At 41.9% G+C, this 16926-nt stretch overlaps 1 protein-coding gene across 8 annotated transcripts in view; it reads right to left on the minus strand.

Moving 5' to 3' along the window:
* Positions 1-16926, minus strand: part of SUGCT (succinyl-CoA:glutarate-CoA transferase) — a 756457-nt gene that overhangs the window by 63436 nt on the left and 676095 nt on the right. For 4 of the 8 annotated variants that reach the window (XM_026502829.4, XM_057304151.1, XM_057304154.1 and 1 more), the window contains one exon: positions 11452-12877. In XM_026502829.4, the coding sequence (XP_026358614.1) occupies positions 12714-12877 (164 nt within the window). In that variant the 3' untranslated portion in view covers positions 11452-12713. The other 4 variants (XR_003317135.4, XR_008956285.1, XR_006409930.3 and 1 more) reach the window with 3 other exon arrangements.

Consider the following 16926-nt stretch of genomic DNA (forward strand, 5'->3'; position numbering starts at 1 on the left):
AGCAGCTAAGCCTGATAAAAATGTATAGGATAATAATAACAATAACTTTGACTCACCACCAGACACTTAATCCCTAGCATGGTGTAGGCAGGAAGGAACATGCTATGAAACTAGGGGGAAATGTTCCTAGTTTACGAGGCATTTATAATCTTGGTAAACTAATACAACATAGATACATGGAACAAAATGTATAAAGCAACATTCAAGACTCTGATCTCTCTCCAGGCCCTCACTGACTCACAGCTAGATTGTGGCAGTCAGTCTCCTTGGCTCCAGTCCCTGAACTGCGGCGTGCTCTACCACAGCTCTCAGGGCTACCTTCCCAAAGTACGGCATTGAGCAAGTCACTTCCTCATTGGAAAATCTACAATGGCTTCTCAGCCCCTACAGAAAAACTGCCCTCTTGACTGTCAAGGCCTCCAACCACGCTCTAATGTCTGCTCCTCTCCAGTCTTCCAATGTACTGCCAAGAGAACAGCCTTCTTTCACTGCTCTCTCTTTCCAAATGAGGCGTGGCCTCCCTGCCTCTATGGCCTGCTCACCCCTGCATACAACACTCTTCCTGCCTCCACATATTTAAATATTACTCTTGTTTGAAGATGAAGGTTTGCTTCCTATATAATTTGCTTCCTAAACACACCGGATTACAGAGATCATTCCTTCCTTGGAATTCCCATAGCACTGGCATTCGTATGTAGTACCATGAGTTATTCTTCGTCGAGTTTCTATACATGTCTTATATTCCCAGCTCGATTTCCAGTTCCTTGATGTCAAATGCCTGTTCCCATCCTCTCTACCTGCCCGAAGCTTCACAACCACAAAATCTGTGATGCTGCTGCAGACAGCAAAATAAAACTAGGCATAAGCATTGAGCAGACTAGGGGAGTAATCCGTTATCATCAGAATGGACTAGAATGAATTTTAAAAGGCTTCCTAGGCAGGTGTCTTTTTAAACTAGGGTTGGAAGAAAGGACAGAAATGACAGAAATGTCAAGTAGGAGAGGAAGCAAGACGGGTGAGGGTTAACATGGTGACTGTGGATATGGAAAGGGATGGGTGGATCCGGGAGCCTGGCCATGTTCTGATAGTTGAATAAAATCAACAAACTGGTACAAAAGTCTGGATGCCAGATGCCCTTCCCTTTGCATATCTTCTAGGTGTAACTTGCTTAGGTCTATAGAGTTGACAAGTAGGGCCAAGAAAAAGTCATCATCTAGGCTTAAGTTCTATCTTATGACCTTTAAACGTTCTTCTTCCATTCAATTCTTTGAAATATCATTTCCTTTGGCGAGGTAACTTTTTCCAGTGGGAGCTTGTCAGTGAGATTTTTGGTCCTTACTTTAACCTTGTCAGAACAATTGGACAGAACTGCAAGTGTTGGTTAATGCTTTGCACACATGCTCATTCTCCTCATGTCCTCAGATCCCCCTCAAAAGTTCCATTTTATAGAGACGATCCTATCACATCCAGACCTGCAGGCTCTCAGAGATGTGGGGGGAATTACTGGGCATGTGCTCATCAAGGGCTCAGCCGGATTCTGCTGAGGCTCCAACTGAGATCTGATCCACTAGCGCTGACCTGAGACCCTTCCCAGGCAGGACGCTTAGCCTCCACCACACCCCAACTCTTCTCCAGAGCAGACATCTGCAAAGTGCATATGTCAAGGAGGTAGGAAGATGTGCCAAGGAGTGTGTGGATATTCCCCTTTGCTATTTGTTAACTTTTCAGACACTCTACTTCCTTATCCTTCTGGAATACCAGATACCCAAAGGGATACTCCTAATTCCTCATTTAAATTGTCTTTCTCCTTTAAATAGTATTGTTCAAACCTGTCCAACAGTTTGTCTATACGATGTGCATCCATAGAATGACCCTAAATGAAAGAACCATAGAGTGGAAGAATTTAAAACAGGGATCTCAGTAATTATCTCATCAAAGTCCCTAACTTTCCAGAATAAACTACAACCCAGAAGGGGAATGTGGCCTGGCCACTGTCACTTGGGCATGTTATAGTTCTCTGATTATATTAAGGACTAAAATTGTTCCGACAACTTGATTTATGTCTTTAATGTAACTGTAGCTATGAAAAACAACTAACGAGTTCCCACCATTAACTAGAATGTTTTGCTCCATCCCCTTTAAAAACACAGTTACCACAAGAAGTCAAAATAGATTTCACATTTCCATGGAAAAATTGTAGGCTTCATCTAGGGATTATATTATACCTCAGTAAGCCCACCTCCCTTCTCCCTTAAACTTACACAATGTAAAAAAAAAAAAAAAGGACATAGAGGTGACAATCAGGCACCTGCTCTTCTGCTTCAAGGACCAGCTTTCTCTAGAACAGCATTTCTGGGAGCAGTTGACATTTTAGACTGAATAATTCTTTGTTGTGGGGCTATCCTCTGTATCACTCATGTTTATCAGCATCTCTGGCCTCTACTTACTAGACGCCAGTAGCAAACTGTCCCCCCTACTGCTCCAGTTATGGAACCAAAAAGTCTCTAGACACTGTCAAATGTCCCGTGGGTGAGAAATTGCTCCCTCTCCTTTAGAACCACTGGGTCTAGAACCACTGTGGATGTGGAGGTTATTCTGAGGAGTCCTGTCAGAGGTTTACCATCAGTATTTGTATTCCACTCCCCCACTCCACCAACTCTACCATTACTGCTGTAATTTCAACCCTGGAGGCAACATTGTCCTTTATTGTTTGTAATCCTCCCCCCCCCACAAAACTGTACAGGTGTGTCATACTTAGCAAAGAGTGGATATAACTGACAAAAAATACAACATTGAAGGTCAAAACAGAAAGTCATATATTAAAAATAACTTTTTGTCATAATTCAATAGAGAACTATATTAGTTATCTAATGCTGTGTAACAAATTGCCCCAAATTGAAGCCAAATTAATCTATTAAAAATAAAGCTAAAACAACAACTACCTATTACTTCACACAGTTTCTGAGGGCCAGGAATCTGGGAGTAGCTTAGCTACATGGCTCTGAGATGTCAATAAGCTGTTGCCTGGGACTATAGACATCTCCAGACTATATTGAGGCTGGAGAATCTGCTTCCAAACTTACTCATGTGGCTCTTGGCAAACGTCAGCTCCTCACTGGCTGTTGGCCAGAGGCTTCAGTTCCTTGTCCTGTGGGCCTCTGCATAGAGCTGCTCACTCCATGGAGTTGGCTTCCCCTAGAGTAAGGGATGAGAGAGAAAGGGAGAGAGAAGGAAAGAGGGAGAAAGAATAGAAGGTTCAGTTTTCACCTTTTCTATACGTTATTGTTTCCACAGCCTTGGTACAATGTGAGAAGGGACAGCACAAAAGTCTGAAGCAGGGGTGAGGCCCATTGGGGGCCATCTTAGAAGCTGCCTACCATGGAAACCCCTCAATAACCTCAAACTTTCCTAAGTTTAACCCCTTCCCAGATCAGCAACATGACAATTTCTGACCTAAGTGTCCTCAGTTTCACCTGAAGATGGGAAGGGATTTGCATCTCATCAGAACAATGATCCTGAGGCACCACAAAACCAAAATAATTCAACCTACTCCATCCCTTAAGTGACAATAGTAAGCCGATTCAGTTTAGAAGAACTTTCAACAAAAGCAGGTTTGGGGTTACCTTCTTTCAATAGAAAAAATAATTAATAAGGTATAACATATTGCTTCCTATTTTAATTAGCCAAGACTCCATGAAAACTATTCATCAAGCTCTATTTATCAAATATTTATTGAGATCCTTCTCTGAGTTAGACATTTACTTACGTATTGCTATACAACAAACCACGTTGAAAGAGTGGATTAAAACAACATCAGTTTATGTGGGTTAGAAATTGGGGTAAGGTTGAGCTGGTCAGTTCTGCTCCATGTGGCACTGGCTGTGGTCATTTACTCAGTTCTATTCATGTGGTTGCAGAGGTGGGCAGGAGGTCCACGGAAGTTTCACTCATGTGTCCAGTGTCTTGGTGCTCCTCCAAGTGGCCCCTCTCTTTCTGAGGACAATGGCCATGGGCTTCCTCAGAGGATAATAGTAAGACTTCATTCACGGTGGTTGATTTCCAAGAGCAAAAGACGAAGATGTTATACCTTTTCAAGCCCTCATCTAGAATCGGCATAGCATTACTTCCACCTCACTGTATTGATCAAAGTGAGTCACTGTGGGAAAATATACCCTTTTGGAAAGTTCTCTCACGTCTTCAAATCTTTGGTCTAATGCCTTTGACCTCTAGACCTAGATTCAAAGGACTTGTGTGATTAGGTCAGGCCCACCCAGATAATCTTCCTATCTTAAGGTCAACTGGTTTTGGACCTCAATTATAGCTACAAAACCTTTCCATAGTAGCACTTAGATTAGTGCTTGAATGAATAACCAGGAGAGAGTGTGTACAACAGGGACTACAAATCTTAGGGAATCTTTTAGAATTCTGCCTGCCAAAGTGAGACAGCTGGTAAAATTTGAGCATTTGTAGATTAATTAATAGTACCATATCAATGCTAATTTTCTGCCTTAGATATTGTACATTGATTATATAAAATGTTAACATTAGCAGAAACTGGGTAAACAGTATGTGGGAACTTGATGTACTATTTTTGAAAGGTTTTGTAAATCTAAAATTATTTAAAATAAAAAGTTTAACAACAACAACAACAACAACAACAACAAAAGGCAAGCCACCAAGCCAGCCCAGACTCCAGGAAAAGGGAACTAAAGTGCATCTCTTGATAGCAACAGAGGCACGTGCACATAGGGAAGGAGGAATTGATGATGACCATCTTTGCAGATCACCTATTACAGGCACCATGAGTAATGAAAATAATGAATATGACCAGTTCCTTTCTCAGAGAACATGTAATCTGGTGGGTGAGAGAATGTCTATCCAACAGATATTTACTGTGGATCTCCTACAGAGTAAGCATCGTGATAATCCCTGGAGAGACGATGGTGCTGAAGGTACCCACAAGGATATTGTAGTTTAATGGAAGAGAGCAATTGGTGACCAGTAATTATAGCCCAGATGTGATAACTCTTATGGTCAGATAAATACAGAGGATTGAGTTGGTGAACAAGATGCAGGGCTCACTTCCAACTGCGAAGATCAGAAGAAGCTTCATTCACCAGTCAAGAGACAAACACCGAGATGTACTTCCCTCCCTCCCTCCACTCTAATACTTTGAAAATGCCCCAAACCAAAAGAAGTTAATTTCAGGGCTCATGGCCGTGAACCAGGGTTCATTTGGGGGAATACATTTTTCACTGAATTTGCTGATTGAGTAGATTTTTACACAAATGAATATTTTCCTACTAATATAATTTTTAACTCCCGCCAGAATCATCGATATCATTCTAGACCTCTCTCATACTTCTTTCGTTTTTCCCAGAAGAATCTGAAATGGAACTGGAAATGCGTTGCTCATTTTCCAACCATCTCCGATAAGTCATGGCTTATTTACACTGGAATGTCCCTTTAGATTTCAAAAGTGTGCTGGCTATTGTCTAGCACAAGTGATGCTCCTTTAAGTGGTTAAATCCAAGAGCTCTACGTTCTCTCATTGTTCTCAGCAGTGGTCTTTGGGAGAGTTGCCTTGACCTATTTCATCAGCCAACTTTATGACTCCACTTAACCTTTAAAAAAAACTAGAAATGGCAGCTTGTATCTGTAAACTTACACACAGAAAAATCTGCTGGGGTGGGGAAAACATCTTAAGGTCCTATTTTGTAGAAGTGTATCTTCTTAGGACTTTTAACCCATGAGAAACTGTAATAGCTCCCTGAGGTGGCAACCTGAGAAGACTTTTGTCAGGGTTTTGCTGACAGTGTCTGAGCTCAGCTGATCTTCTTGGAAACCTTGTTATTTTTAGATCATTTACAAAGGTTGAAAAGCTTTGGACTAGGGTCTTTTTGCTCCTGATGTGTTTGTCCTTCACCCCTTGGAAGATTCCAAAAGTCCCAGGCCCATGAGCTTGAGGGACGTGATCCCAGGGTAGCATCATGGTAATAACAGCAGGTATCACTTAGTCCCACTGCATATGGTGCACTGGAGGATACGTGGGTGGCCCACATGACATGGTGCCCTCTTCAGGGGCACCCATCAGGCCCTCCCAGGCATGTTTGTTAAGTAAGTTAGTACATTTAAGTCTACCTAGAACAGTGCTTTACATGCCATGCTTACTAGATGTTACTAGCATCAAATTTAACCCCAGTCACAGAACTCATGAACAGATCTGCCAGCATTGCTAAACTATAGCTGCTATGTATCCTAAGAGAGAAAAAAGGAATACCTTAAGAGTTCTTATTTTACAGGGATGAATAGAGCAAATCTGCTTCCATTTTGTACAGGAAATTAAAGATAAAACTGACTAGTGGCAGTCTTCTTCCTCCCCCAACTGGGCCTATTCTAGATCTGAGTGACCGTGCTGCCAAATTTATAAACCTTCCCCCAGAAGTGTGCTATGCAGAGACCCATCATACTCGTCTCACCTGTCACTGGGGTCATACGAGGGTAGCTGTCCAAAACATTGCATTTCCGTTCCCATCATCTCTCCATGGTTTTGTCGGTGAGTTCAGCTAATTGAGCACCGCCTCTGCGTGCACACTGAGCCCACATCCCTTCACTTAAGTTCTCCCAGAAAGTAAAGCTGGAGAACCAGACCTCATGTTTGAGACTCAGAAGATGAGAAACATGGGCCCAGAAGGGGAAGCTTCAGTGATTGGATATTTCTAACCCTGTCACGTTTTTAAGAATGGGACACTAGTTTGCTCTCATCTCAGACCTTTCCCATTGCACAGTTCAGCAAATCGGGCTGAGAAGATTCTAATCACTGGGCACTGTTTCCAGAGGTGACCTGTGGGTCATTGCACTTCGGTTCTGACCCCTAGACTGTGCCAATGCCATTACAAGCCAAAATGGCAGTATACATGAGCAATCCTAGCTGTGGAAATATACTTCTTTGTTCTATCCCCAGGAATAGTGATTCATTAACAGTCCCCCCAAAATGGACATTACAATTTTCTTGACCCTCTCCAAAGGAAGAACACAATAATGTTCATTAATAGTATATTTCAAAGCTTCTGTCAAGAACAGCCAGGAAGTTCTTTGTAAAAATCTAAAAACGTAAATCTAAGACCCTCAGGGTGAATGTGTGTTACACATGTTGCCATGTTTCAAACCAAGAGAGGCTATGGAAATAGGAGCTTTTCCTTGGGGGTCGCAAAGAGGTAAAGGGGTGGAAAGAAAGATATTTTCCTATGGCAGTTTCGCGTTAATTTCTTTCAACAATTCAGTTGTGTATCCTGAAGCTGAGTGTCTTGCTTCATGGTGAGCACGTGTGCAGTTCTGGGCAAGAGAAAAGGGTGCCGGTAATGGGATGAGGAGCAGGAAAACATTGTTATTCCCATCTGTGTGGTCAGAAGCCAAAGAAACCAACTTGAGTTGAACAGACTCTCATGTGGTTAATTTGCAAAGAAAAAGAAAGGGCAAGAGGAGGGATATGTCAAAGTGTTTTTCATCCTGTTGAAAGAAGAAAGCAAAGGTTGCTGTGAGGATTCACTCACCCTGTTTAACAGATGGCAAAACCAAGGTAGAGATGAAGGCACCATTCCTCTGGACTAAAATGGCAAGGTACAAACTACTTATCACCACCTGAGGACTGAGTAAGCCCAGTGTTTCTAAGGAAGAGCAAGAAACAAAAGCCAAAGCCCAGTTGCTGGAGCAGAACCACTGACCACCATGCCCTCCCTCCCCTTCCTCTGCTGAAGGTTCAGTAACTACGGCAGGACTCGGACTGTCACACAGTCTAAACTCTGCTCTATATTGTATTTTATTTATTTTAGTTTTTTTTCTCAGGACTGAGGACATGGGATAGAAAGGTAGTAAGCCTGAGGGCTCTGCCACAGCCCAGAGTAGCATCTGGATCACTCCTTCATTTCCTTTCCTGAGTTTGAGGGAAAAAAAGGGGGCAGCCAGTTATTTGAGAACCACCCCAACTAGAGATTAATTCAGGATTGCTATTGGAGGTAAAGTCATGGCCAGAATTATCACAAGTTACCTTCCAAATTACTGAGCTAGTCCTAGTTTTCTGAAGGTCAGTTGCAGGTTTGGAGATATATGTTTGTGTAATGGGGATCTAGAACTCTGCAGAAAGAGGAAGAAAGGATATTATTACCAGTGGGAAAGAAAGGAAGGACAGGAGCTCCAAAGAATGAGAAAAAAGAAAGGTAGGAAAGGTGGTAGGAAGAAAGAAAGAGAGAAAGAAAGAAAGAAAGAAAGAAAGAAAGAAAGAAAGAAAGAAAGAAGGAAGGAAGGAAGGAAGGAAGGAAGGAAGGAAAGAAAGAAAGAAAGAAAGAAAGAAAGAAAGGAAGGAAGAAAGAAGGGAGTTACAAGGTGTCAATTGATCACTTTGCAAAGAAGTAATTTTTCTGTCACACCAGACGTTCAAACAAAGGCAGAACAGCCTCCGTATTAGTTTCCTACTGGAGCTATAACAGAATATCACACATTTAGTGGCTTCAAACAATACAAATGTATTGCTTTGTGGTTCTGGAGATCGGAAGTCCAGAATGAGTCAAAAATTGGTCTCAGTGGGCTAAGGATGAGGTAGTGCTGTGTTCCTTCTGGAAGCTCAAAGGGAAAGTCCCTTTTTCTTGCCCTTTTTCATCTTCTAGAATATGCCTACATTCCTTCATTCATTTCCATTTCAAATCCAGCAACAGTTTTTTAAAGTCTTTCTTACATCACATCTCTCTGACATTGACTCTTTTCCGCATTTGAAGGACGCTTGTGATTACACAGAGCCCGCCAGGATAATCTAGGATAAGCTCCCCATTTCAAAGTCAGCTGATTAACATTTATTCCCTCTTGCCAAGGACAGTGACATACTCACAGGTTCTGGGAATTATGACATAGGTATTTTAGTGGGCCACCATTCTACCTACCAGGCCTCTCTTTAAGAATGTTGCAAAGAGGCAAGAGATTGGGCAGGCCCTTTAATGTTAAGGTCTTAAGGAACAGGGGGGAAAAGATATTTCTCAACAAAAACTCTGAGGTGGATGAAGTCTATTTCCCAGGTAGTGCTTGAGCTCCTTCCAGAGCTTGCCCTTCCCTCTGGGCGTCTTCACCAGAGTCTCCAGAACAAATGTGCCCTTGGGTCTGTCTGACCAGGGCACGCTTTCTCTTTGCCTTTTCTGCTAATCGAATTGACATATTCTAACTCTCATTTTGTTTTCAAAACTCTCCCTTTTTGTGTGCTTTTCCCCCCTAATGTGTGGAATAAATATATAAGTGCAAAGTATTTGCTTTCATTTGTCTATAATACTTCTGGAGTGATTCTGGAAGACTTGCGTTTGGGTATTGGGGAAACGTGTCTGTTGGCATTGCTTACAGCCCACTAATCCCACCACATTAACGCGTCCTGCATATAGCCAGCCTGGTTTAAAAGTTCAGGGCCATTTGTACTCAGAAGATAGCTTGGTATGTCTATATAGAGAAACTATTTAAGTATCTTATGAGAGTAGCAATTTATAAAACATTCAACCCTGGTATTGCTATACTAGAATTGTAAGAAGAAATACAATTTTGTCCTGATGTCTGAGAGAACTTCTACACACCAATATGACAGCCTCTGTGATGTATTTTTTTGTTTTTCCTCACTGCTGCTTGGAATGGAAGTATGTAACTTTTTTTCTGAACTTTTTCATCTTTCTTATCAAATGATGAATATACCAGTCCTAGTACCTCAGAATCAAGAAGGAGAAGAAGTGAACTTGATATTCTGGCCTTCTAAGGAGCATTGATACTACAGTGTTCAAGGTGAACAACCATTTTTTTTAAAGGCACACCGCATCTTAAGAATCTCATCAATTATAAGGGCTCACTATAGCAGATAGCCTCCCATAACTAGAGGTAAATGTAAGAAGAATCTCATAATCTTGGGAACAAGCTTCAATATGATCAGCCCAGGGTCAGGGTATGGAGGGTGAGTGATGTGCCTTTGTTTCCACTCATCTCCTTTGCCAGTTCAGAATCCACGGTGAGCAGTCAGAAGAGAGGCAGATCTGGATGGTCTGTTCATCTCGGGGCTGGCATTCTTTCTCAGAGTCCTATGGATGAAGGCAGCATTGAGCCATGTGGGAGAGTGACAAGCAAGACTCACATCTACAAAGCTTTTCAAGTAGACAATATGCTAATGTCCCCGAATGAAATAGTCAGTGGTGAAATATCAAATTTAGGTGACATAGGAATGGGGTGAAGTTCCCTGAAAAAAGCTAAAAGCAGGGGTCACAAAATCTTCATGAAAAGCCCCCCAGTATGGGGCTTGGTGGGTGAGGTAGTCTAATGACCTCATATGAAATGTGGTTTTCAAAATCAAGATTGTACTTCCAACTCTTAGTAGATGGACCAAAGACAAAAGACTAGTTCAAGTAACTGGAGTAGTCACACACACTTGGTCAGTGTTCATTTTTCTTCTCCTAGGGAAACATTCAGAATATCAGAGCAAATGCTGGAAAATATCATGCTTGATTAACCAGAAAGCCATGGCAGCAAAAAATTTAAGGAAAAAAATCAAGAGAAGGAAGACTGGTTGCTTGTGGACACACCCTCAGTTCCATAATGATTAACCCACTAAGTTTCGAAGAATTTTCTAAGTCAACCTCAGACACAAACCTGCCAGAAGGAGGGCCTTGACACACACTGAACTTGAACATATGGTCTCTTAGTAGTGTGCTCAGCTTTGGGAATGTGTAAGAAAATAGGCCCTGATAATTAAAACAGCACATTTGTTTATAAGCATAACTTGATCTGGGCATATTGCTAACAATTTTAGCCAGCGCAATGTTTCTTTCAGGACTAATTATCGATCTGAACTTGAAATATATTCTAAATGATTTCTCTCACTAAGTCAGGAGAATAAATGCTTTCTGTTGGGTGATGAACAGGTTCAAAGTTCTCTCGGATCATTCTGAATTGTGTGGGTGGGAATCTGGATACACAATTATACTAGAGACAGTCTCTGGTGATAACTCTTCTTCAATCTTGATGGATTTCAAGGTTTTTAAGGCATTTTGTGACCCCATCTGAATGATCAGTCATTTGCATTTCAAGATATCTACTTGGACCAGTAGGAGAAATGATGACTCTGGTTTTTAAGATCATGTGGTTTTGCCAATTCTCTGTCATCTCCTCTTTTGCCATTTTCATTACTGATTGTGTAGACATGGAGGTATTTCACTTAGATATCCAGCCTGAAGAAAACGTCTCCAAATGTATATCTGTGAGCTAGCCATTGGGGGAAGAGCACTGCAGAAGGCATTACCCTTGTACAATGAAAGTCTAACTCACGGAATCACAGCAGGAGTGGCTCAGAATAATGTGTCCACAAAGAGCAAAGCAGGGGGGACAATAGCTCTTCCAAGAATTAGTAGGCATTCTTCTAAAAAGTCCCACGAGGCCCTGTGAGAAGACACATATCCTATTTATTTGCAATCCTTGATTCTGGAAATATATTGGGCTTACAGCATGGATAAATGGCTCAAATTATCCCAATCAAAAAGAACATGAAAGGAAAACCAGCTCTAAATCACAGTCTGAAAGATAAACACCTCTAACTTAACTTTCAATTGCCACGTGGTTTCTCATGACATGGCTGCAAAATGTGTGCCTAACAGTCGTGACTTCAGATCATGTCGGGATAGTGATCATGACGTCATCTGCTGCCTTGGTCTGTACCTGGGCTTGGGGGACTGGTAGCCTGAGCAACAGTTTATCCTAGAAAATAGAGTCAAATCAGTTGTCACCTTCTGTTTTCTATACTTTAAGTTCTCCGACAACTACTTTAATACTTAAATGCAAATACTTAATATTAAGGCATGATATATTCAGTGAGTGCTCGGATTACAAAGGAATGTTTTCCTTTCATTCTCCTCTTACTTAAACATTATTCAGTACCTAGATAGTCATTTGACACTCATTTAAAAACCTATTGCATTTGTACTTGGCTCAAAATAAGGTGCTGATTAAAGAGCCACTCTTTACCCCCTGATGCAGATAGATCCATATACCCCAAAATGAAGCAATGGAAATTGATTTTCTGCTACAGATCATGAAATAATCAGAGCAATACAACATGAAGCAAATATTTACCCCCATGGGGAGAATGAAGCTCAGTTTTCCTAATGGACATCAGCAAAGTCCATGGTTTAAATTACAGATTAACAAAGGACTCATGAGCTCAAAATTAAGTTATGCTGTTTAAAATCCATCATTGAAACTGTCATTCTGCTTATTGCTTTGACTTCCTAACAAAGGTTTAAATGAAGACTTTATGTGCAAGTAGAGAACGTCAAGAGATCTGCTCTTTTTCAGACCTGCGTGGGCTGGAGGGGCAAACGTTTAGGCTATTAATGTAATTAGAATGAGGAATGTATTTTTCCAGGAAAAAAAAAAATCTTTACAAAAAAAACCCCACAAATCCACAATTAATCTATTATCTGGGGTCGGGGGGAGAATGGTAAGGAGTAGAAGGTGGGGTACATTTAGAAAGTACTGGATGCATTGATACCAGAGCCATTCTGGAGGCGCCAGGCAGGAAATCTGGAATTACTCTAACTTTTCTTTGCAGAGGCAGGCATCAGAACTGGGGAAAAGGGTCCAGAAAGACGATTGCCTTTGCTAGCAAAGTACGTTCAGACTGTGGTGTTGAGAAAGAGCATTTTTCATCATTCGGCTTTGTGCTGGGTCACCACTCCAGCACCGAGCAGCTCCCCAACGGCCTTGTCGTCGTATCCAAGGACCTCCTTCAGGATGTGCGTCGTGTGCTGCCCAAGCAGGGGGGGTGGCCTGGCCTCTGACATCTCGAACTTACTGTATCTCACAGCTGGGCCTGTCAAAAGAGGAGGAAAGCAGGAAGCCTGTTAATGACTAACCCTAGGAAATTCATTACCCCAGCAGCCTGGGTTGTTTTCAATGAATGCCAAGAATATCACTGCCAGTTACAAAATGGTGGTGAATGTTGGAAAGAAATGTATTTTTACACGAGGTTTTCTTGACTCGCTTTCATCCGACTGTGCCGTGGTCATCTGACCTGCCCATGCAGGGGTGGGGGTGGCCGGTCCTGTCGCCAAGACTCTCAGGGCTCAGTCACTCAGCTGGGTCGATTCTCTGGATGCAAAAGAACCATGACCACATGTACCTAGTGTCTCTCTGCAGCTGGAACTCTGATCCCAGGTGAAGGTAATCCAGACCTTTATCATTCAGCGTCTCCTATATAAACTGGAACGTTTAATTCAACAGACCACACATCAGTTAAACCTCTGCCAGACCCTGCTGAAGCCTTTTGTTGGGAGAATAGGTGATGTGTCTGTGTTTCATGGTCAGGGAGATCTGGGTTTGCATGTGCAGTGCAAGGCGGAGGGGATACTTAGCCAGCTGTTTGCGGAGCGCTGCCACTGTGCACAGGGTAACTCAAGCAGTACTTTCAGCAATGGCTAGAAATGGATTTTATGATCCTCATTCTTCACGTAAGGACACAAAAGCCCAAAAAGCTCAAGTTTTGCTCAAGGTCACGTGGCTAATAACTAATAGCACAGGGGCTCCATTCCACGTCTAGTCGAACAGCCTCACACTGAGGGCCTTGCACTCTCTATAACCCTAGCTGCCTGCTCCTTCTTTCCCACTCCTGCACAGAGAGGCTGGCTGGGCGCCGGGGAACATGTTGTTTCAGCAGATTGTTACCTTCGCTGCCTCACTCAATAAATGGTATTTATGTTGGCTGTTCCTCACATGTCATTTGATTAGGCTTCGGGAAAACAAATTAGATAGTCACAAGAAGACTACAAAACAGTGCATTTCTATCTCATAAAAATTTTTCCAGCTTGCTCTTGGTTTGGGGCGCACAAGGAAGAACACGCAAAACCAAAGCGCGTGTGGGTAACACCATGTCAGTGAGTAGAGCAGCAAATGTGCTTCAAGCTCAACGGAGAACTCCATTAATAAAAAGTACCGTTGTCGAAGCCACTGTTGATGAGAGAGAGAGGGAGGACACAGACCTCCCCAGTCTATTAAGCCACACTTTTGTGTGACAGACACCATCCACTATGGACAAATGGCAACGTTCAACTGATAGCCAAAGTTTTGCTTCTCTGAAGCTCTGTGAAATGCATTTCTTCTCCTCACCCTTCTTTTTATTGTTTTAAATTGTATTTTTTTACTGAAGTAGACTTGACACATAATGTTATATTAGTTTTGGGTGTACAACACAGTGATTCAACTAGTCTATCCATTATGCTTGCTCGCCACAAGTGTAGCCACCATCGGCCACCACACACAGCAGCATGGTACCACTATGTTCCCTGTGCGGTGCCTTTCATCCCCCTGAGTCATTCATTCTTTATGTGGAAGCCCATACCACCCACTACCCTTCACCCATTTTGCCCATCCTCCCCCTTCCCTCTGGTGACCACCGGTTTGATTCTCTGTATTTATGGGTCTGTCTCTGCTTTTTGTTTGTTTATTCGTTTGTTTCATCTTTAGAATCTGCATAGAAGGGGCACCTGGGTGGCTCAGTCAGTTAAGCGTCTGCCTTCCCCTCGGGTCATGATCTCAGGGTCCTGGGATCAAGCCCCGCATCCGGCTCCCTGCTCAGCGGGGAGTCTGCTTCTCCCTCTCCCCCTGCTCATGCTCTCTCTTGCTCTCTCTCTCTCTCAAATAAATAAATAAAACCTTTAAAAAAATAAAAAAGAATCTGCATAGAAGCTCACACTTTCTTTTAAATGCCCCAGTGCAGACTGTTTTTTCATTGGCCGGTCTCTTTTCAGTCAAGGAGCACACACTGGGAGGCAGGGGCCACTGTTCTCATGAAAAGGCTAATAATTTGATGTTTTAGGGATGTGATCCTTATTCACTGTTCCCAAAGTCAGTTCCAATTTTGAGATTAATTAATAATAGTTTTAATCTAAAACGTGTCTTTCAAAAGAATACCTCTGAGAGAATCAATGTCATGTGATTTTTCCTAAGTGAATGACATGGACTGAGACTCCCACCTGGAAAAGAGTTGCTTGACTACACCGAGAATCTGGGCTGGGCAATGCTGCTGGGAGTGCTGCTGGTGGTCCCAGCACAGCAGCTGCCATTTTGTCAGAACTCAGGATGTATCAGCCACTGAGCCATTGTGTCTGAGAACCCTCACAATAACCCCGGACAGACACTGAAGGTCAAGGAGGCTTAGGGTACAAGGGTTAGAGCGAGGGTTCAGGTTAGGGAATGAGAAAAACCTGCCCAACATCACACAAGGGGGAATTGACAATCAGTTCCCAAGTTCGTTGGGTTCAAGAACTTGGGTTTTTAAGCAAAATAATAATTTGTTGAAGTGAAATTCACATAACAGAAAATGAACCATTTAAAAGCAAACAATTCAGTGGCATTTAGGACAGTCTCAATGCTGTGCAATGACCACCTCTATTTAAGAGTTGCAAGACATTTCCATCACTCCAAAGGCAGACTCTCTATTCCTGAAGCAGTTTCCCTCAACATGGCCCTCCCCTGAACCCCTGGCAACAACCACGAACCTATTTCTGTCTCTGGAGTGATCTATTCTGGATATTACACATAAATGGAATCATACAATATGTGACCTTTTGTGTCTGGCTTCTTTCACATTGCATAATGTTGGAGATCCATCCACCTCGCGGCATGGATCGGTACTAAGAACCTGGACTTTGAGCCTCCATGAGGTGATGGTCGGAGGGAATCTTCAGGTCCAGCCATACTAAAGGGCGGTTCAACCTGTGTTACTCCCACTACACACTATGCTTTCATGGTAGCTTCCAGATCTACCCTGAAGACTGCCACCAGTTTCAGATGAGGGGAATTGAACATTTCGCGCAAAAAAAAGTCTTAAAGAATTTAGAGTGGTAGTACTAATTACCATTTACTAGAATGGTATTATTAAAGAACTAGAATGGTGTTGCTTGGTTTTTAGACTTGCTAGCATAAAGGCACTTGGAAAATACTGTATCTTTGGAAAGCTTATGCTTCTCTAAATAATTGTATGTTATTAAGGAAGCCATATCACAGTTTAATAAATTGTATATACTTTTCCCTGAGCCCCTTCAGAAACCAGGTATTTTGCATAGAGTTGAGTTCAGAAAGATTCTGAAGCTGGGGTTCGTTCATGTAATTTAAGATCAAAGTATAGTGTATATACATGTACTGTACTGGCAATTTTCAAATTGTAATTTTTATACTTTTTAAAATAAAGTATTATTTTGCCATGTGGTTGATTAAAAAACCAAAATGTATAGTCTCTTAAAATATATATATATATATATGCAATGGAACAAATAAAAGTGATATCCGGATCCCAGAGAAAGCTAAGTTCTTATAAGTCCATTGAAATCTCCTGTTCTTGCAGCCCTGTGCAAGAATCCTATGTACCAGGGACATCCCTCCCAGTGAAGGCTTTGCACAAAGGGAATAAAGGGCTTTTAAAATACATTTGTCTCAAGAAGCACAAAATGTTTGGCATAATTATTTGCATCTAAGGTCCAGAAAGAATGAATAATTTGATCTTCCATTAAAAAAAGATGAGCAGATAAGTCACATGTTCTTAAATTACTTTTTGGCAACGTAACATCTATGTTCACATATGCTTTCAAACACTTGCAAGCTGTGTGATCTCGAGAATTCTTAAAGTCCCTGAGCCTCAGTCTACACATTTCTAAGATGAGGTTGACAATACCTACTGAGGGTTGGTTTGAGCATCTGAGTAATATAATATGGGTGATATTCAATATCAGTAATAATCAAAGAAATACATATGAAAATAATGATAAGGTACAATTTTGTTTATAAAATTAGCAAATCTTGTGGCTAGTTTGGCTTGTTTTTAAGAGGTCATTAGTGGTAGAAGTATAAATCGGTACAGTCCTCCTG

The sequence above is a fragment of the Ursus arctos genome, unplaced genomic scaffold, assembly GCF_023065955.2.
Source record: "Ursus arctos isolate Adak ecotype North America unplaced genomic scaffold, UrsArc2.0 scaffold_3, whole genome shotgun sequence".
In the NCBI taxonomy this organism is placed as follows: Eukaryota; Metazoa; Chordata; class Mammalia; order Carnivora; family Ursidae; genus Ursus; species Ursus arctos.